Source organism: Bubalus bubalis, chromosome 14, assembly GCF_019923935.1.
Source record: "Bubalus bubalis isolate 160015118507 breed Murrah chromosome 14, NDDB_SH_1, whole genome shotgun sequence".
Taxonomy (NCBI): Eukaryota; Metazoa; Chordata; class Mammalia; order Artiodactyla; family Bovidae; genus Bubalus; species Bubalus bubalis.
This window is the reverse complement of record NC_059170.1, coordinates 52390621-52411996: the sequence shown is the minus strand read 5'-3', so window position 1 is coordinate 52411996 and position 21376 is coordinate 52390621. Positions and strand designations below refer to the sequence as shown.

Here is a 21376-nt window from a genome sequence, read left to right as displayed (position 1 = left end):
GGGGACAGAAACATTCAGACTCAGCACAAAGTTGAGAAAACTAGAGACAAACTTAGGCTAGGTATCACATTAGGAGACTCCAACTCTAGATTTTAGGGTAACTGTTTAGAGTTTCATCTTCCACAGTGATTTCATCACTGCCCCAGACTTTGTGATAATCATTTTGTCTAAATGTGTTCCATACAGCAATGGATGTGAAGTAATCAGTTTTCAATGGTAGGGACAGGAAAAAAAAAAAAAAGAATGAAAGAATATGATCATAACATGAAGTTAATGACCTGGAAAATAGATACAAGGATTATATAAGAAGCTCAAAAATCAATTCTGTCCATAGTTTTTAAATGACTTTTAAATTCCCACATGTCATATTAATATTCAAAATTAAAATCATCATAGCCATTGGACTCTCTGAGATGTCCTGAATCTGAAGTGTTTCAGCTTACTATACCGTAGAGAAACATGAACTCAATGTACCCATATTTTAGGACTTTTCACATAATTGATGCCTTTAAACTGTGGTGCTGGAGAAGACTCTTGAGAGTCCCTTGGACATCAAGAAGATCAAACCAGTCAATCCTAAAGGAAATCAACCCTGAATATTCACTGGAAGGACTGATGCTGAAGCTCCAATACTTTGGCTACCTGATGTGAAGAGCTGACTCTGGAAAAGACACCAAATGCTGGAAAAGATTGAGAGCAGGAGGAGAAGGGGATGACAAAGGATGAGACAGTTGGATGGTATCATCAACTCAATGGACATACGAGTTTGAGCAAACTCCAGGAGATATTGAAGGACAGGGAAGCCTGGCATGCTGCAGTCTGTGGGGTTGCAAAGAGTTGGATACAACTGAGAGACTGAACAACAACACATAATATGAATTTTAATTTCCTTTATATGAAAGGATAAAAATCTTTTTGACCCAGAGAAGTATAGTTGATCTTGTCATCTTTTCAACTACATCGTCTTTCATCTCATGTACTCATTCCAACCAAGATAAAAAATGGTTCCCAGTAGACATTCTCTTCTTACAATTCAGAAGAAATCAATCATTCTCTCTTAGACATTTTTAAATGATTGAAGATCAGCTCCAGTCCATTCCCATCATCCACTTCATCCAACTAATCTCTTATGGGGTAGCTACTGTCACGTTGTATCACTTCTCTTGTAAATTAGTTTGCATAACTAAACCATGGTAACAGATTAGATGATCTCTGTGGTCTACCCCAGCTCAAACTGTATGATTACTGCAACCATATGCAGCCACTCCAGAGGAAGAAACTTTATGAAGAAGTGGATACTGTGTTGAAGGACAGACAAGCAGTCTCAGCTATTTTGAACTAGTTGTTCACTAAGTAATGAGCTTCACCCCATCATTGCTATGGAGACCTTGAAGAAAGAAGAAACTGTGCAATTTAGAGGGGAGACCTTGGAACTGGAACATTATTTACTTGGGAAAGATGGCAGACATTCATTTGAAAACACCCATTATCCTCAGTGGGAACTTAGCTGCGAAATTACCTACTATAAGCTCTGACCTTCTCTGCATTGCAATATTACTCCATCTTTTTTGCAATGAAAAACTGGGGGAAAACTATTTGCTTGTAGGCAGAGTGCAGCTGTTTAAAACACAGGCTTGGGTGTGCAACACCACACACTTAGTTGTGTCCTCATGCCATCACTGTGAGCTTGGGGAAGTTACTTAACTTTTCTAAGACTCCTTTCTCAATTTTCTTATCTATAATATGGGGATGAGATGCTGATTTCAGAGAATTAGTAAGAGAAGAAAAGAGATTGTATTTTTAAAGTGTTAGCCAAAAGATCCAGCACATGGTAAAATGATAGCACCAACTTTTCAAAAATTATAGTATCAAAATTTTAGATAATTACTTGGTCTAGTAATAATAAATGAGGTATCAATTAAATCAGTGCATCAATCATGTAAAGCATATTTTCGTTTGCTGTTAATAAGGCAACATGGTTTTATTTTTATCATCATTAATGTCTTAAAATAAATTTAAAATTACGTTTAGGGGGACTTCCCTGGTGGTCCAGTGGTTAAGACTGTGTTTCAAATGCAGGGGGTTCAGGTTCAATCCCTGGTCAGGTAACTAAGATTCCATATACCTCACAGCAAGGCCAAAGAAAGAAAAACATGTAAAAAAAATTTTTTAATTACATGTAGACAGTAAAATCTATATTATTTGGCCTGTGAGTAGTATGTAAGTATAACAGGAAGGAGACAGAAGTCAGAGACAAGGTATGTCAATTTCATTACTTAAACAGAGAATTCAGAATTAGATTAAACCTTCTAGAATGTAGTTACTATCTCACACTGGAGATTCATTCTTGATTTTGTGAGTCAAGTCCACTGAAGGCTGGCTTTAGTTTCTCTGAATGTTCAGGGGCATATACAAAAATACAAGCCCTTGGACACCCAAGGTCAGAGCTAATTATGGCAATATTTAAGTAAATGCTCAAAAAGAGAAATCTCTGGGGACAAAAAGTATGTTCTATACAGAACATCATGTTCATTTTGTGTTGACTTAGTCATTTGGGGCTGCTACAAAACTCGAAACTATAAAAAAAAAATGTGTGGTTTCTTTTTTCATATTGTACAGAAAAGTGTGGAATCCCCTGGAAAGTGTGTGCCGTGTCCATCAGGGGTGTTGTTGCCAAGGAACCAGAACACAAACAAGAAGATTTGAGAAAGCCCTGCTTTTTGGCCCAAATCTCAAGGACTATTACAAGTTGTGCAATGTATGATTTGGGAAGGTCATGGTTGTTTGAGGGTTACTTTTACTTTTTTTTTTTAACTGTTTGGAAAAGAGCGATGGAAATAGAGCTCAGCCTTTCACACAGTAGCGACGTGGGAACTGGGATGCCAGATTTCTACAAGGTCGCCACTGGTTACGAGACACAGAGCCAACATGGCATGAAGGTCAACTATGTGTATGTGTATTTTCTGTTGTCGTCAGGGAAGCAAATAATGTCAGGGTTTAACTTTTCCACTCATAGTGAAATGTCTACATAGGTTCAGTGTAGCCTCTGATCACTAGGACCTTGCTGGAAAAATTGAGAAACCAAGGCAAGAAGAGTTGGGTGATTTTCTTCATATGTTATCATCCCAACTTTACAAACTTCCAAACAGATTCCTTTTTACATGACAATTATCCATTAAGAACCTCTTTCCAAAAAAGATGTTCAGTGAGAATCTGCCCTAAATAAAAATCAGACCCAGTATCATAATACAACAATCTGTGCTTTGGTTCTCCACTAAGACTGCACACAGCTTTCAGTCTCCTGGCTTAAACGTTTTCCAAGAGTAACAAAGACAAAAATCCAAAATATCAAATATGCTGAAGTGGCCAGAATAAGTACAGCAGGATATAGCATGTGTAAATGTTAATGCTAAGAAGAAAGCCTAGTTAACAGTTGGGGAAATAACTTTTAAATTAAACAGAACTAACATTTTTAAAAGGTTTCTCTTTTACTTAAATTTTGACCCAAACTGAACAAGATTTCTTCATCACACTACATAATCGCGGGAGTCTATGCTTTTATCCATCTGTCTTTATCAAGAGCTTGCTTACAGATTTACTGAACAAAGGATACATTCTTGAGCGCAGATCAAGTTACTTTCGAGGCAGAGTGGGAGAAGTGTTTTACCGCTTTTCTCTGGGACATTCTATTACAACCCAGCAGGAAATGACACGGGAGAGCAATTCATCAGCAGCAGAGAGAAAGGTCTCGGCCTGAGATGAGGACCAGACAGTATGATTCACAGCCCAGCCTTACAAGCCTGCCCAGGAATCTCTGCTGACCACAGTTTAAAAATCACTTTCCCTGTGAGCACTGCAGCTCCAGATTGCTGTGGATGTCTGCATTTCACAGAAGCAAGAGTCAGGACAGACCACATGAAATAAAACCTAAGCTCTTGCGATGGCCCTTATCCACTAGGCTCTGACAACCCGCTCTGCCTCGGCTTCTGCCCTCCCTTCAGCTCAGGATTTTCTCAATCATTTGTTCATTATTGCCCTTCTAAGGAGGCTGTTGGATATTTTTTGCCCAACTGCTCAAAAAATTTAATATCACAGATATACTATATTTCTGCTCTGTGCTCTGTGTATCTGTGCTTTATACATAAACCATAAGATATTTTCAAGAAGCAATTTTGAATCCCAATAAGCTATTTGGGGTTGGTGTTTGGAACCTGTGCTTTAGATCCACAGTCCCCAACCTTTTTGGCACCCGGGACTAGTTTTATGGAAGACAAATTTTCCACGGACCAGGGTGAAGAGGATGGTCATGGCATGATTCAAGTGCATTATATTTATTGTACACTTTATTTCTATTATTATTACATTAGCTCCACCTCTGATCATCAGGCATTGGATCCCAGAGGTTGGGGACTCCTGCTCTACATGAAATATTTGCCTGTTGAAAACCTTTGGCACCATCAACTCAAGACTCCCTGCTTTTGCTTAGAAATGTCTTTCTCTCCCAGATATTTGACTGATTCTTGTTTCCTCTTTAAAACTCAGCGCACATATCAAAGCAGCCTGGAGGGCCTCTCAAAGGAGACCTGGAGCCGGCCTAGGTCTCCTCCCAGCCCCCAGGGCATCACAGTCATGGATTCTGCACTCATGTGTCTGTCTGTCTCCCCTACCACATGACTACCTCCCTGAGGTCAAGGCTGCTGTCTCCTTCTTCTCTGTTATGGGCTGAACTGTGTCTCTCCCACTGCCCCTCCCAGAATCAACACGCTGAAGCACTATTCCGCAGCACCTCAGAATGTGACTGCATTTGGACACAGGGCTACTAAAGAGGTGATAAAGGCAGAGCAAGGCTCCCAGAGGGGGCCCTAATCCAACCTGACTGGCCTCCTTACACAAATAGAAAACTCGGACACACAGAGACATCACTAGGTTCATGTAGACAAGGCCATGCAAGGACATGTAGCAGGAAGGAGGACCCCTTCCAGGACTTTACAGTGAGCTCTTGTCTAACACCTGGAAATGAAGTGTCCAAAGAGACACATGTGCTGATGAAGCAGGAGACTTTATTGATGGGGTGCCCGGGCAGAAAGAAGGAGGGTAAGGGAACCTCAGAGAACTGCTCTGCCGTGTGGCTTAGTCTTGGGTTTTATGGCAATGGGTTAGTTTCCAGGCTGTCTCTGGCCAATCACTCTGAAGGCTGTCATCTGCAAGTCCAAACATTGAAGCCTCAGGAGAAACCAAACCTGCCAGCACCTGGATCGTGGACTTCAGCCTCCAGAACCGTGAGCAACACATTTCTGTTGTTTAAGCCACCTGAAGTGTGGTATTCTATTATGGCAGCCTGAGCAAACAAATGTACTCTGTACATTCTACAAACACCAAGCCCAGATCCTGGTCATGAATAAATATACGCCGGTTGGTTGACTGAATGAATGACTGAATGAAACATGTCATGTTCAGAGGCCCAGAGTAATCACTACCACATGATGTAAAACCACAAACTGCCTAGTCTTCGGAGGGAAACCCACAGATCTGCTCACAGAGCCCAGTTTATTGGGTCCCACACTCTCAGGCCAATTGCCGGCAATCGCCTGTAAGGCCAATGGCTAACAGAATTACAAAAGATAAAACCTTTGTCTTCAAAAGGTGAGCCTCTTAGAAACTCCAGCCCACAAAGTCTAAGTCACAAAAGGAATAAAAACGACTTTTTAAAAGAATTCCCCTGAAAGACCAACAATAATAAAGACTATTGAAATGACCTCCTGAGGGAAAGAACAGAGGGAAGGTTTACAAGAAACATGGCTGACCTCATGGAGGTTCTTGGCCAGGACTCTCAAAATGCATTTTTTTAGAAGCACTTTGACACAGTTCTGCATGTCCACAGGTGGTCAAGAAGGCGCTGGCTCACGTTCAAATAAAGCCAGTCTTGCAGGATCAGGATACGGCTTTCATAAACCCTCAGCCAATTTCTGAAAAACCCTCAAGGCTCGAGAAATCTCGTTACTAGCTAAAAAGATGATAAAATGGAAACAGCCCCCATTCAAGAGGCTGATGTCATCCGTCTCTGCAAAGAAAAGGCCAGGCTCTCCTTTGTGAGAGCCCAGGGTGACATCACCTCCCATCCGTGCCCTTCTCCCTTCCTCTGCTGCTCCCAGTTGGGGGGGGTGGGGCGATTCTCCCTTGGCAAATGTCACTCTTTCACTCACAAAGCTCCTTGACCTTGTTTGTTTGCCGGATTCCATTGCCAAGTGAAAGAGGGCCCCTGGGAGGGGTGACCAGAGTGGGTGAGGGGGTGTGCGCAGCTGGCCTGGGGGGCCCTATTCACACAGCACTCAGAAAGTTCTATATTTCCTTCAGCAACCCAGACGCAGGCCTCTGGGCCGAATGCAGCCCCCAGACAATGCTGTCAGTGCTGAATACTGTGGACCGTTTAGCCAGGCAACTGTGGCCATTTCTTTCTTTGCAGAGTGGGATTCTCTTTGATGGTTTGCAGAAAGGCAAGGCTCACATCTACAGTGCAGCTTTAAAGATGCGCCCACAAAGAAAGCCCAGATTGTGGGCCCATTTTCTCAGAGCAAACAGAAGATTTGTGTGGGCCACAGAGAGGCACATTTTGAGAGTGGGTTTATGGATTAGTGGGCCACATGAATGACGTGCATGGGGTTCTCCTCCAGCAGCCATGGTCAGGAAATGATGCCACTGTCGATTCTGAAATCGTGATGAAGAGGGTTTTGGAGTTCTCACTGCATCATTTAGGAGAGAGTGGGAGGGGAGAGAGGCCTGAAAGGAGATTTGATTCTAGTGGGAAGAGGCAGTTGCTTTGATCAGGTGAGCAAGAACAGCTTCCCAGCCAGCGTCAGCCTGGGTGTCCTGGGCTCTGGCCACTGCATCCTGATTCTGAGATGGAGATTCGAGGGGGCTGTGCTCAGACAATGACACACGTGGACACATGTGCATGCATACACATACACATTCAAGAATATTTCTACTGTACTTTAAAAAATTGAGACTCACTTTTAATTGTATTGTTTGGCTCTTGTACTTGTTTTATATTTCTTTCTCTATTCTGCATTTTATTTTGTATTAAAATCCCACAACATGCCACGTTGTTTCAGTGCTTCCAGATCCTACTCAAAACTCATCTCTTTGAAGTCAAAGACAAATACTGTGTGATATTGCTTACATGCGGAATATAAAAAAATACAACACACTAGTGAATATAACAACAACAAAAGAGAAGCAGACTCACAGTTAGAGGAACCAAACTCTGTCTAGTGTTGCTAGAACTAGAACCAAACTCTAGTGGTTACTGGTGGGGAGGGAGGGAAGGAATAGGGCAATATGGGGTAGGGGAGGGGAAGGTACCAAACTACTGGGTATAAGATGGACTCAAAGATATATTCTACAACATGGGAAATATAGCCAATATCTTATAATAACTGTAAATGGAAAGTAACCTTCAAAAACTGTATAAATTTTTTTAAGTTACAAGAAAAACAACTGAAAACTAACATATTATTTCAAGTGAACATGGTTAGATGTGACTCATTTTTCTTCTTTGTATGTACATGTGATACTTCAAGGTCATAAATGCTTCAATGTCCAGATAATCTCCCCCAAAAAGATGCATGCAAAGAAATTTATCTGACATCAAAAGGGTTTGCAGGAAAAAGAGGGTATGACCCCTATCTGGCCCAAGCCCCTATCAGTGGGGGACCCAAAGCAACTGCTTCACTCTCCAGCTCCCCCAGCACAGTTCTCTGTGAAACTGGACTGCAGCTGCCCTGGCCTGTGGGCCCCTCACCCTCACCCTGCTCCCTCCCACCTCAGGGTGCTTCCTCTACTAGGAACCCTTCCCCTTCTCCTCTTTGCCTGCTTAACTCCTGCTTAGTCTTAGGTTTCAGTTCAAACTTCCCGCCCTCATACACTAGCCTCCTGTGCACGTCAAATCCCCTTTTGTGTGCTCCCAGGGCATCATCACACAGCTGATGTTATATAGATTTGTGTGTTTATTTGCTAGATGGCTACTTCTGAGAGCAGGACCCAGGCCTGTGGGCAGGAGTCACTCAGGGTCCCCAGCCCTAGCACAGCACCTGGCTCCAAACAGCTCCTTAATATCTGTGGAAGGAACACACGGATGACTAAAAATCAGACCTATGTCTTCAATTTACCAACAGTGGGTGAGAAGTGAGGGAACCTCCTCCATCAGAGACCTGCTTCCTGACCCTTGTGGTTCCTGTTGTCCCCTCTTCTTGGGCTGTCTTGAATTAAGGACCTAGTTCAGGTGCAGAGTATAAACTCAGGGCTGCATAGCTACTGAATACAACAGTTAATTTTGCACAGATCTAGATCACTAATAGTTCCCCTTCTAGAAAGTTCTTCCCAAGCATAATTTATATCTAGTGGGCAACACAGAGTTAAAAAAAAAAAAAATTGTTCAGTTCTGGCCCCATCTGGCAAAATATTGCTTTACGAAATATTGCTGAACTCTGGTTCCAAGCCTAGCAATTTTTCAGCCATTGGGAGTAAGTTTTGAAATAATAAACAGGAAAAGAGAACAGACAGAGGGTGTCTTTGACTCTCCCAAATGAAGACAGGTTCCAAATGGACCTGGAAGAAAAAGCTTTTCCCAACCAAAACCCAAAGCTTTCAGGAGAGGATTCAGCCACGCCTAGTATGTTGACTGGAGGAACCCATGACACAGTCATCCAGTGTACCCAAAGTTATCCATTAAATCATCTTCCTTGGTGTGGTCTTAGTGATGTAGTTATGCAGTGTAGCCAATAATGACCATGAAGTCACACTCAGTGTGGCCCTGGGCTGGTATGGCTATAACAGCCAGGAGGGAAGAGGAATCAGTTTACTGAAGAGAAGGATACTGCCAGCAAAATAAATTATTGCACCTAAAATTGTCCATCCTAGCTGCATGGCAGAATTCCTTAGGGAGCTTTTTATAATTAAGGATAGTCAAGGTCCCACTGCAGATCAATGGAATCCCATCTCTGCATGTTGGAACCCATGCACTGGTACTCAGGAAAACTTCCAGGTAATTCCAATGCCGTGTATCTCAGGCTGAGGACCATGTCCCTAGTCCCTAAGCCTTGTGATTGGCATTTCTTACTTTCCACTTTCTGTCTCAGTGTTGGAAGGATAAGAGTTGGGGCCCCAGTGAGGAAGAACCTCATTGCCTCAGAGACTGCTTCAGAGATTAAAGAAGAGAAAACTGTCCAAGTGTGGTCTACAGAGATATCCCATCAGCATCACCTAGGAACTTCTCAGAACTGCAGATTCATGGGCCTTACCTCAATGCATGCATCAGAATCTGCTTCTTAGCAAGATCTCCAATGATGCATATCCACAAGGAAGTTTGAGAAACACTGTTCTGGAAAATGCCCCTTGCCCTTGAAAATCTGGGTCATGTTCCAAGATTTTCCTATTTCTTCTGGGTCTTTCCACACTGTCTCTAGCTCCCTTTGAGTCAGGCATTTGAGTCACTCTATTTCTGAATCACAGAATACTAAAGATGGGCTGTATTACAAAGATGAATCAATTCAGGCCCTTCATTTAATAGATCAAAAAAACTGACATTCCAAGGTTAAATCTTGATGAAGAGGACAATGCAGAACTTTCACGAGCTTAATTATCACAGTTCATGTGCTTGGGAATTCATAATCTATATTTCAATTATACTGTGGCTTACCATCAGATATGTTTAAATACTGACCCACGTGTATTTGTGTTTTAGTTACTCAGTCATGTCTGACTCTTTGCAATCCCATGGACTGTAACCCACCAGGCTCCTCTCTCTATGGAATTCTCCAGGCAAGAATAGTGGAGTGCGTTGGCATTCCCTTCTGCAGGGCATCTTCCTGACCCAGGGGTCAAACCTGGGACTCCTGCATTGCAGGCAGATTCTTTATCACCTGAGCCACTAGGGAGCCCCAAAACTCCCATATTTGTCTCAATCTCCAGTTCACAATAACAGAACACCTTACACTCTTGAGTATTTAATAGGGATCTTCAGTTGTGTGTGAAATGGTTTGGACCTAATATAAGCAGTAGATATTAAGAAGAGGTGGCAAGAATACATAGAAGAACTATAAAAACTATATAAAAAAGATCTTCATGACCCAGATAACCACAATGGTGTGACCACTCACCTAGAACCGGACATCCTGGAATGCAAAGTCAAGTGGGCCTTCCAAAGCACCACTACAAACAAAGCTAGTGGAGGTGATGGAATTCCAGTTGATCTATTTCAAATCCTAAAAGATGATGCCATTAAAGTGCTGCACTTGATATGCCAGCAAATTTGGAAAACTCAGCAGTGGCCACAGGACAGGAAAAGGTCAGTTTTCATTCCAATCCCAAAGAAAGGCAATGTCAAAGAATGCTCAAACTACCACACAATTGCACTCATCTCACACACTAGCAAAGTAATACTCAAAATTCTCCAAGCAAGGCTTCAACAGTATGTGAACTATGAACTTCCAGATGCTCAAGTTGGATTTAGAAAAGGCATAGGAACCACAGATCAAATTGCCAACATCTGTTGGGTGATCGAAAAAGCAAGAGAGTTCCAGAAAAACATTTACTTTTGCTCTATGGACTATGCCAAAGCCTTTGCCTGTGTGGATCACAACAAACTGTGGAAAATTCTTAAAGAGATGGGATACCAGACCACCTTAACTGCCTCCTGAGAAATCTGTACGCCGGTCAAGAAGCAACAGTTAGAACCAGACGTGGAAGAACAGACTGGTTCCAAATTGGGAAAGGAGTATGTCAAAGCTTATATTGTCACCTTGCTTATTTAACTTACTCCCTACTGGTGGCTCAGACTATAAAGCATCTGCCTGCAATGCAGGAGACCTAGGTTCAATCCCTGGGTCAGGAAGATCCCCTGGAGAAGGAAATGGCAACCCACTCCAGTACTCTTGCCTGGAAAATCCCATGGACAGAGGAACCTGGTAGGCGACAGTCCATGAGGTCCCAAAGGGTTGGATATGACTGAGTGACTTCAGTTTCTTTCTTTCTTTCTTGAACTTATATTCAGAGTACATCATGCAAAATGCTGGGCTGGATAAAGCACGAGCTGGAATCAGGATAGCCAGGAGAAATATCAGTAACCTCAAATACATAGATGACACCATCCTTATGGCAGAAGGCGAAGAACTAAAGAGCCTCTTGATGAAAATGAAGAGGAGAGTGAAAATATTGGCTTAAAACTCAACATTCAAAAAGCTAAGATCATGGCATCCGGTCCCATCGCCTCATGGCAAATAGATGGGGGAACAATGGAAACAGTGACAGACTTTCTTAGGCTCCAAAATCACTGTAGATGGTGACTGCAGCCATGAAATTAAACGATGCTTGCTCCTTGGAAGAAAAGCTATGACCAACCTAGACATCATATTAAAAAGCAGAGACATTACTTTGCCAACAAAGGTTCATCTAGTCAAAGCTCTGGTTTTTGCAGTAGTCATGTATGGATGTGAGAGCTGCACTCTAAAGAAAGCTGAGCGCCGAAGAATTGATGCTTTTGAACTGTGGTTTTGGAGAAGACTCGAGAGTCCCTTGGACTGCAAGGAGATCCAACCAGTCAATCCTAAAGGAAATCAGTCCTGAATATTCATTGGAAGGACTGATGCTGAAACTTAAACTCCAATACTTTGACCACATGATACTAAGAACCGACACACTATAAAAGACCCTGCTGCTTGGAAAGATTGAAGGCAGAAGGAGAAGGGGATGACAGAGGATGAGATGGTTGGGTGGTATCACCGACTTAATGGACATGAGTTTGAGCAAGCTCTGGGAGTTGGTGATGGACAGAGAAGCTTGGCATGCTGCAGTCCATGGGGTTGCAGAGTCAGACACGAATGAGCGACTGAACTGAACTGAACTGAGTGTTGTGGAGCATGTAATTAATGCTCCATGATGTTAAAAACCCTCAATACACCTCTGGGTGCTCTCACTCTGGGCTCGCCCTGTTTATGATAGTGGGACCACAGCTTAGGATGTCTGTGTGTGATCCCCGGTGTAACCCGGCCACTCCACTTCTCTCTCAGATTGATTGAATCATACAAGGAAGCCCTATGCCCTTGGCTGAGAACTGCTCATGAAATATTCACAAGGACTACATTTTCAGGTCTGGGTCTCTCTAGGACAGAGATTCTCCAATGTACTCACCAGGGACACTAGTTAAGACACAGACTATTGGGTTTCCCTCATAGTCTGTTATTTGGCATCTCCGGGATGGGGCCCAAGAGTCTGCATTTCTCACAGATTTTACAAGACACTGCCTTGAGGGACCACATTCTGAGAAGCACTGCCCTGGGGCCCTCTCCCTTTTCACTGGGTCACATGAGGTTAGTCTACGAGTTTCAGAACTTGTGTCTCAAACAAATTTGCTTCTTCACAGGAGTGATGATGCCTGCCAGCTTGCAGAGCTGCCAGCTTGCAGAGCCGCCAGTTTGCAGGAGGCTCTCAGGTGCCCCCCTTGAGTGCATGGCCTGCCCTTGGCTTAGTGCATCAGTGGCTCAGGCTTTCTGCTTGGTCCCCTCACAGCCCAATCCTCCCCCTCACCCGCCTACTCTCTCTGACTCACTCCTTCCTTTCTTTCCCTGTCATTCCTTCTCTGATCAATGTCAAGGTGAGTCTTAAAGCTCATTCTGTTGCACTCTCCTGAGAGACTCCATCGCACCTTGTGGTCTGCTTGCCACAACCAGCTTCAAGTCTTCAGCCCTTGGAACTTCCTGATGCTCCTTCCTTCTCGTAAGTGACTTACTGCTGCACCTCCTAAAGCAGATACCCAAATCCTGTCCACTTGGACTTCACTTCCTGTCTTAACTGCAAGAGGATTCCATTCTCCGAGAGCCATCAATGTCTGAGTAAACTTTCTAAAGCCTGGCACCATTAGTGTTCCTCTTTCGGTGGATGGAATTGTTTTCAAACGTGGAATTGAAAAGGGAATGATTCTTGGTCAAAGAGCAACTACCAAATAAGACTGAGATCAGCAGGGGGTCGGGGGGAGCTTACCTTGGATGAACCACTGCATCTGAAATCCTTTCTCATGGTGACTGACTCCATCCGTATAAAACAGCACATGAAACTTGGAGCCTGTGGTGCTCCCCGAAGGTGGAATGTCTGTTCCACAGAAGCGCCCCATCCGCTGTGGGCCATCATAGAGCTGAAATCAGAGAGAAAACACCAGCATGAAGAGCAAGGTCCACGCATGCAGCTAAAGCTGTTTCTTGGTTCAAAAGTTAAGGGTAAATCTACTGAGGGGGGCTGAGTCCAGGAATTAAAAATAGATAATTATATACAGAGAGAGTTCCCTCCAAGGTATAATCCAGGCACAGAAGACGGAAATGCTGGCCTGGATGAGATGCGTTCACATATGAATCACATGTAAGAGATGCTAGATGAATAACAGTATTACAACTGTAACTTTTAAAAATAAATACTAACTATAAACAATCAGGCAGTTTAGAAAGCTCTGAAAGGAAAATACAAAAATTAATGCCACTGAAAGCGAACCATTGTTAATATTTTGTTAATACCAGAAGCTTCTCTTACCAACATTTTTTTCATTTGTTTGTATATACACATGTACATCTATGTGCAAGGAAATGTGTGAATATGTGTGTAGCAATTTGGGCTACACATTTGTGTTGCCCGTTTTTCACTAAGGTTGTTACTAAGTAGGCTATGTAAGCATTTTTAAGAGTGGCATAACATACTGCTAATATGCTGTATTTACAATTCTGCTATGTTCACTTAGTTAGTTAGTGCTACTTGCTCAGTCATGTCCAACTCTTTGCAACCCCATGGACTTCATCCTACCAGGCTCCTCTGCCCATGGGATTTCCCCAGGAAGGATACTGGAGTGGGTTGCCATTTTCTTCTCCAACTGTTCACTTAAGATATTTCCAATTTGAGGGCAAATAAATATAAATCTTTGTTTGATAGTTTAAGTGTCTTTTAGGAAACATTCCTCTAAAGGGAGTGAATCAAAAGAATAGAATCTTCCATGGCTCTAGATATGTATTATTAAATTTCTTACCAGAAATTTTACACAAATTTATTCCCCCACCAGAAGTTTATGGAAATATTTCTTGCAATGCAACTTTGGCAATTTTGACTAAAATTATTATTAAAACTGGGGCTAATGGTGTAAATTTGTTTTCTGTTTGTAGTCGTCTGAATTTGTTACTTTGGGATTGGAACTTTTTTCATGATTCTTGTACCTTTCTTTTTCTTCTTTTGGAACTTTTCTGCTGAGGTCTTTGCCCATTTTCCCACTGAGATATTTATGTACCCTGTTGTGTACACTTTATCTGCTTAATTTCATTGGATACATCTCCAAACTAAAAAAAAAAAAAACAAAAAACAACTTTCTGCCATCTCTCTTTCTTCAATCAGAAAAAATAATGATAATCCAGGAAGATTTGCTTCCTTAGGACTCAGAACACTGTATTTTCTTTTCATTCCCTAGTGCCCACATTAAACACTTTGTTCCACTTACCCTTGGGATGTGCTGCCTGTTATAATAAAATGGAAAATGTCTGATCACAGGCTTCCTTTATTCTTCCCTTGGAGAGTACACACATGTGCATGTATATGTGAGTGTATATGTATGTATTTGTATGTAAATGTATCATCTGGATTCAACAAATTCCAAACTGACAAAATTATTTTTATTAGCTGAAATGTTATCATAGAAAATACCATTTGAAACATACTGACTCAAGCGTAGAAAACTTCATAATCAAATTCTACAAATCCCCTCCATGGAGCCTTCCCTAATCCCTGTAGACAGTCATAAATGAGCTTTCCTTTGAAATCCCTAAGTTTTTCATCTGTGCTTCTTTGTGGAAATGGTCACATTCTGGTGACAGAGATGTGTGCCTTTCTCCCCCACTGAATTCAAGTTTCCTCAGATCCCAGACCACCTTTCAAATCCCCTCAAAGCCCAGCATAGGGCTTTGTCCAGGGTAGATTCCCGATATAGCTTCAGTGAAGAACTGCAACCACTTCCCCCACAACTGCACACACTCATTCACTCACCCTCAGGTACTAAACCTAAGCATTTTATACAAACGATAAAGATGGTGTTTATTTTACAGTCTTATCCCTTCATCTTCCTTTTAATTTTTTAAATACTGCTGCTTTGAATATGTGTATTTATGATCAAGCTTCTAAGGTTGTAGATGATTGACAGAAGTCACAAAAAGGGGGTAGAAGTGAGAGAAGGAATAAAAGGAAGAGAAAACAAAAACAGCCCTTCACCTCCCATCTGGACCCTACCATCCACTGCAGGAGGTGGAGGCAGGGGAGGCGTCTGGGTTGCAACCTGTTTACTCCTAAACTACTGCTTCACCGTAGGATGCTTATTTCAGCCACAGAGTTCTTTTATTAAACCTACTGTACGAATTCCAATTCAAAACTAATTAATACAAAAATAAACATACTGTTTCCAAGCCGAGGCATAATAAGCCAGAAAACACTCCACTGTTCTCCACTCCAAAAGGCTCATTTTGAACTTTGGGGTTTAGTGCAGTGACCAAAACTTTAATTACTTCATCTTTATCCAACAAAACGAGGTAAGATTTCTCTAGGACCACAGTCGCCCTGAACTTCATGGATCTTCTGAAACACTAGGTAGTGACATTGTTAGGAACCGTATTTGAGATTCTTCAAGGTCAGAATCAGTGTAGAGTTTTTGCCTCCCAGCTCGGCAAGGTTAAGAAACGTGACATTTTCACATGACTTGAAGGGGATTTTTTTTTCTTCCTTCCGGATGGGATTACTCCATTGAAGGAGAGCCCCTGAATCCCAGTGGTTCTTAAATAACACATTGTGAATGGAATGGGGGGTGGGGGCAAAGGGAGGGGGTTTGAGAGGAACAGTGATGAATAACAATTAGTTTCTTTTTGCCTTTGGAGGGGAGAGACTGATACATCAAAATAAGCATCAAATAGACATTGATGGAAATGCTTAAATATAATGTCAAATAAATTAATTAGTGTAGAACAAAATCTCTCTAGAAAAAAAAATCCCATACCCCTAATTTTACGTCCTTCTAAGGTTTACACTTAATTAAATCAGGGACTTTTTATTTACCCTCACACAGATGGCTAACGTCATCTCAACAATTCATTCCCGCGTAAATTTACCACACAAAAAGGAACAGTCATTTCTCAAAGTACACAAATACCGGTTACCATGGAAACCAGTTGGTGCCTGCTGCTCCTGATTTTGTTTTCAGAGCAGAATCTTAACCACAGGACATTCCAGCTGTGACTCATTCGGACTATTGGCCAGCACGCGGCTTGGTCCCGAGAAGGGCACCAGCTCCCCTGCTTTTAGAAAGCTTCAAGATTTACTCCTTCTGAACAGTATTTGAGGTTGGACTTGAGTCCACAGAAAGAAAAATCGTAGAAATTAAGAAGTGAAAGATTGACATTCTTACTTTGAATATGAAGATCAAATTTGTACTACTGTTTAAAGCTTTGGGTTTTTTTTTAAATACTTAAAATGCTGCTCATGTTTTAAAGTTGCCATTTAATGTATCTTCATATGTGGATCACTGTATGTACAAAACCTCTTGTGTAGAATCTTATCAGCTGTTCTCTTAAGGAGAAGATTCATTTAGGATTTTTGTGTTTTAGATCTTCCACCCTCCACACCACCCTGAAATATCTCAACCACTCTTAAGACACTCAAAGAGGAAGGAAATCTCTTGCCTAAGCCACATTTACCAATTTCTATCTACTTCCTTTGCGTGGGTTTGATAATTTGGTGCTTGCATGGCTGAGGAGACCATTAGAGATTTCAGACTATGATTGCAACATAAAATGATCTGTGGACTCCAAAATAGTATGGACCCATGCATACAAATGGAAGACAGAAAACCAAAGACTCACCACTGACAGAGTGAGATTTGTAAGATTAAGGTTTCTGTAGGTACTTTATGAATCACTGGAACTCAAGTCTGGAGGAATCACTGCTCCCTCGGTGTGAATCAACCTTATGAACTGCAAGATGCTCAGGACAGAAATGTAGTTTTCAAGCACTGCTTGGTTGCTAAATTCTTTGATGATTTTGAAAATTTGTGATCCTAATGAATGAAATTATAACTAACTCCTATCTCAGCTTGGGATGTACAGACAGACTTCTATTCTAAACTCATTTTAGAATGACAGTGAATTACATCTAAAACTCAACCCTTTCTATCATAGAAGTGAAGTGAAGTGTTAGTTTCTCAGTCATGTTCGACTCTTTATGACCCCATGGACGGTAGCCTGTCAGGCTCCTCTGTCCATGGGATTCTCCAGGCAAGAATACTGGAGTGGGTAGCCATTCCCTGGTTCAGGGGATCTTTCCAACCCAGGGATCAAACTCAGGTCTCCTGCATTGCAGGCAGATTCTTTACGGCTGAGCCACCAAGGAAGCCCTCTCTATTATAGACTGGCAGCTAGTTCATACTTTTCTAAGTACTGTTTTTCTTATTTACTTGAAATTTTTCTGGAAGAAAATAATGTTTATAGTGGAGGATTAATTTTAAGAATAATTAAATATAACTCATACAAAGAAATCAAATCAAGAGCTTTTTGGGGAAGATATCATTAAAATATGCAAACATTTCTGGAAAAAAAAAATTTGGTCCATTTCCTATTACAAATCTTTAAAAACTCCAAAAGAACTTTATCCTTTAGAGTTTAGCATGTAGGTAAAATAATTTATCTGCTGTGAGGGAGAATTCTAGGTATAGTTGAGAGTTCCTAATATTTTTAGAGAAGAAAACTTCTGGTCAATGTAAAGAAGATAGTTACATTTCTGAGAATTACACTCAATGAGTCCATAGCGTGGCTTTTGAGAGTCAAGGTCACTAGGAGAAGATTATGTTTCAGCTGAGAGCAGGACAGTGACTGACTGTAGGAACACATTAGCGTGCACAGCAAAGGACAGAATGGTATGGACCCAGCGGAAGCAGAAGGTATTAAGAAGAGGCGGTCAGGATACACAGGGAAGCCTGGTGGGTTGCAGTCCATAGAGTTGCAAAGTCGGACATGACTGAGAGACTGAACTGAATATGGCCAGTGTTGGCCTCTAGATTCAAAATCCAGTCTAGCTCTTAAAATTCACTTAGAACATAAACTTGTGGAAATTACTTAACCTCCATAAGCTAAGAGTTCTTTGCAAACTTGGCCTCTTAATGGTACTTGTCTCATAGGGCTGTTGTGGTTAGCATACCAAAAAAAACATATAATAGGTTGGGTGTGAGTCCTGGCATATGCACTCAAATGTTATTCTAACTCTTGGTCAGTGGCAAAGGGAACCAACATTGCTTCTAAAGAAACTCTACTGGAAGTAACTTTGACAGAAAATAATATGATGGGTAAAAAGAACTTGAACTGACTCATGTAAAATATTTCTCAGAAATCATCCCTGGCAGACCAGATAGGGAAGCAAGAAATCAATAAATCACTTGGGAGGAGATGCAGGCCCATGGCCGGCAGGGTGTTGCTATGACAACCTGGTTTTGTGTGGAGACTGAGGCCATCCCTGTCATGTGGGGTGCAGAGCTCAGCACAGATCATACAGTGGGGGAGTCTGAAAGCGTGGAGTATGTGGGTGGAGGAAGGTGGTGGATCATCACAGGTCTGGTGGTGAAGAGGACATTGGGCAATCTGTCAAGGCTGCCCTGGTGACAGATCAGGGAACAACCACTGGATAGCAAAATACATGTGTTTTTTCCTGTTGCAGCCTCCACCCCACTTTCCGCCTGGCCAGCCTGCAGCTCCGGCTGCTTGGCCACTGGAGCTCCTGAGAGGACCAGGAACTGCCAAATTCTTGGAGCAACTCTTCAGATTTTCCCCACCCCAACATCAATTGTACCAGGAACTATGGGAGCTGCTTTGTTAGAACAGTTACTGAGAACACTGTTGCCCAAGTTTACACGCAAATCTCCTGGCTTGGAACTTTCAGAGTTTACTTTAAATCTGAAAGGCTTTGAGATGTTCTTGTAAGAACAGAAGAAACTGCCAAGCAAGATTCATCTAGAAGGGTAAAAGGCCCCCAGTGTGGATGACAAGAGCCTGGGCAGGGAGGGACTGCAGTGGGGAGGTGTGGTAAAAATGCAACCCGATTGTGGAAGATAAATTAGACAAATGTTTAAATAAACATGCATAAGCAGAGCACCGCTGGCTCTGTGACACCCCAGGGGGTGGGGGGGTGAGGGCGTGAAGGTTCCAGCATGGGACACAAGGGTGGGCACAGTGCAGTAGGTACAGAGGCACATCTTGCCCACCCCCTACTCCCCCTTTCCCACCAGGCGCAGGAAAAGCCATTGCCATGTGCTGCAGGGTGGAGCAGGAAGCATGAGGTACCCGTCTAAAATTAAACAATGACTCACAACCCTGAGCTTTGCATGAGACCAAGAAACCCATTGAAAGCCCACATTTGGAATTATTTTGTGTCGCTCTGAATTAAAGGTTGGACTCCAATACAGACCATACAGTCACGTTCCATGTGGTGGCTAGTTGCTGTCCTCTCTTAATAGTGCATGGATATTTATTTCTGCTTGCTACATATTACTTATTTTAGACGCCACCAAGGCTGATTTGGGTTGGTTTATTTGCTTGTTTTTTTAATCATTGTCTAATCATGGAGTATGCAAAAGTTTAACTACAAAGACATTTTACCTCAGTACTGTTTATAATAGTGGACATTTGCAAAGATTCTAAGTGTTTCTCAAGGAGAATGGGTTGTTGAATTATGATGATGAAACATTTGATGTTGCAAATGATGTGGTGTAATAAGTGTGATGTGGTGTGTTACATGTAACATGTAAGCTACTGTTACATGTTTAAAAAGTCATTAAAGAATAATACTACAGAACTTACGATGGAGGGGGGAAGAATGGGGGAAGGGATAATTAAGGAGTTTGGGATCAACATGTACACACTGCTGTATTTAAAATGGATAACCTACTGCATTGCACAGGGCACTCTAGTCCCTTTGCTGTCCACCTGAAACTATCACAATGTTTTTAATCAGCTGGATTCCAATAGAAAATAAAGTTTAAAAAATGCAAAAAAAGAGAATAGTACATACAAAATGATCCTCCTTGAATATTAAAATAAAATAGGGAGGGACTTTAGTAAGTAAATGTCACCAAATATTATCAGTAGTGATATAATTTGTGTTATTTTTATTTTATCTAGGTTTTTCTATATTTTCCATATTGTCTGCAATGACTGTATTCCTATGTGATCAGAGAAGTTTATTTTTTAAAGTATTATCTCTGGGACCCTATTGACATGGCAAAGTAGATATGTATTGGTAATATTTTTCCAAGCTCAGAATTTCATACCCTTTTAGGTTCTCAGATACCCAGCTGGTCTACTAAAAATATTGCACTGTCTGTCTCCATAATCTTTTTCATGTATTTCAAGATTATCCCTGAAAATTAGCCCATTAAAATGCTATTATATAAGGTAATCAGCATTAATTTAAAACCATATTTTGTCCCTAATGCTTCCTTTTTAAAATCATAACTAGGCTTTTATTATTAATTAGACTAATTCTGTATTTAAAAAAAGCATCCTTTCAGTTGTCCAGGGACTAAAGAGCTCTTACTAACATAAATTTTGATAGTCACTGATGGACCAATAAGCACCTAATTCCCTCCATAGTGGGAAGTGAAATGCTTTGAAAGTCAAGCATGTTCTCCCTAGTGTGTACAATGAACATTTAGTTCTATGAACCACAGCCTTTCCTCTGCCAACTATACTATTGTGAAGCATTCAGCATTTAAAAAAATTATTCTGCCTCCTACGAGCCTCACCATCTGCTACAGATGGACTCAGAAACAGGGAGATAACCATAACGCAACATGAAACCATAGAAGCTGGAGCTGGAAGGACCCAGAGCACAGCCACACACTCTTTTCCAATTGAGGGAGGGCAAGAAAAGAAAGCTTGTTCAATAAGTAAGAAACCTTGTTCAATAAATAAGTCCATGTAAGAACTGAAGGTAAAGATGTCACTTTTGGACTTGCTTGGTGGTACAATAGTTAAGGGGCTTCCCAGGTAGCTTAGCTGGTAAAGAATCTGCCTGTAATGCAGGAGACTCCGGTTCTATTCCTGGGTCGAGAAGATCCCCTGGAGAGGGGATAAATTACCCACTCCAGTATTCTTGGGTTTCCCTGGTGACTCAGATGGCAAAGAATTCACCTGCAATGCGGGAGAACTGGGTTTGATCCCTGAGTTGGGAAGATGCCCTGGAGAAGGGAAAGGCAACCCATTCCAGTTTCTGGCCTGGAGAATCCCATGGACAGAGGAGCCTGGTGGGCTACAGTCCATGGGGTCAC

The 21376-nt window shown here is 41.8% G+C and overlaps 1 protein-coding gene across 1 annotated transcript in view; it reads right to left on the bottom strand.

Moving 5' to 3' along the window:
* Nucleotides 1–21376, bottom strand: part of CUBN (cubilin) — a 260214-nt gene that overhangs the window by 152446 nt on the left and 86392 nt on the right. Inside the window, exon 28 of the mRNA XM_006052367.4 lies at nt 13036–13186. Coding sequence (XP_006052429.4) covers nt 13036–13186 — 151 coding nt within the window. The remainder of the gene's footprint in view (nt 1–13035; nt 13187–21376) is intronic.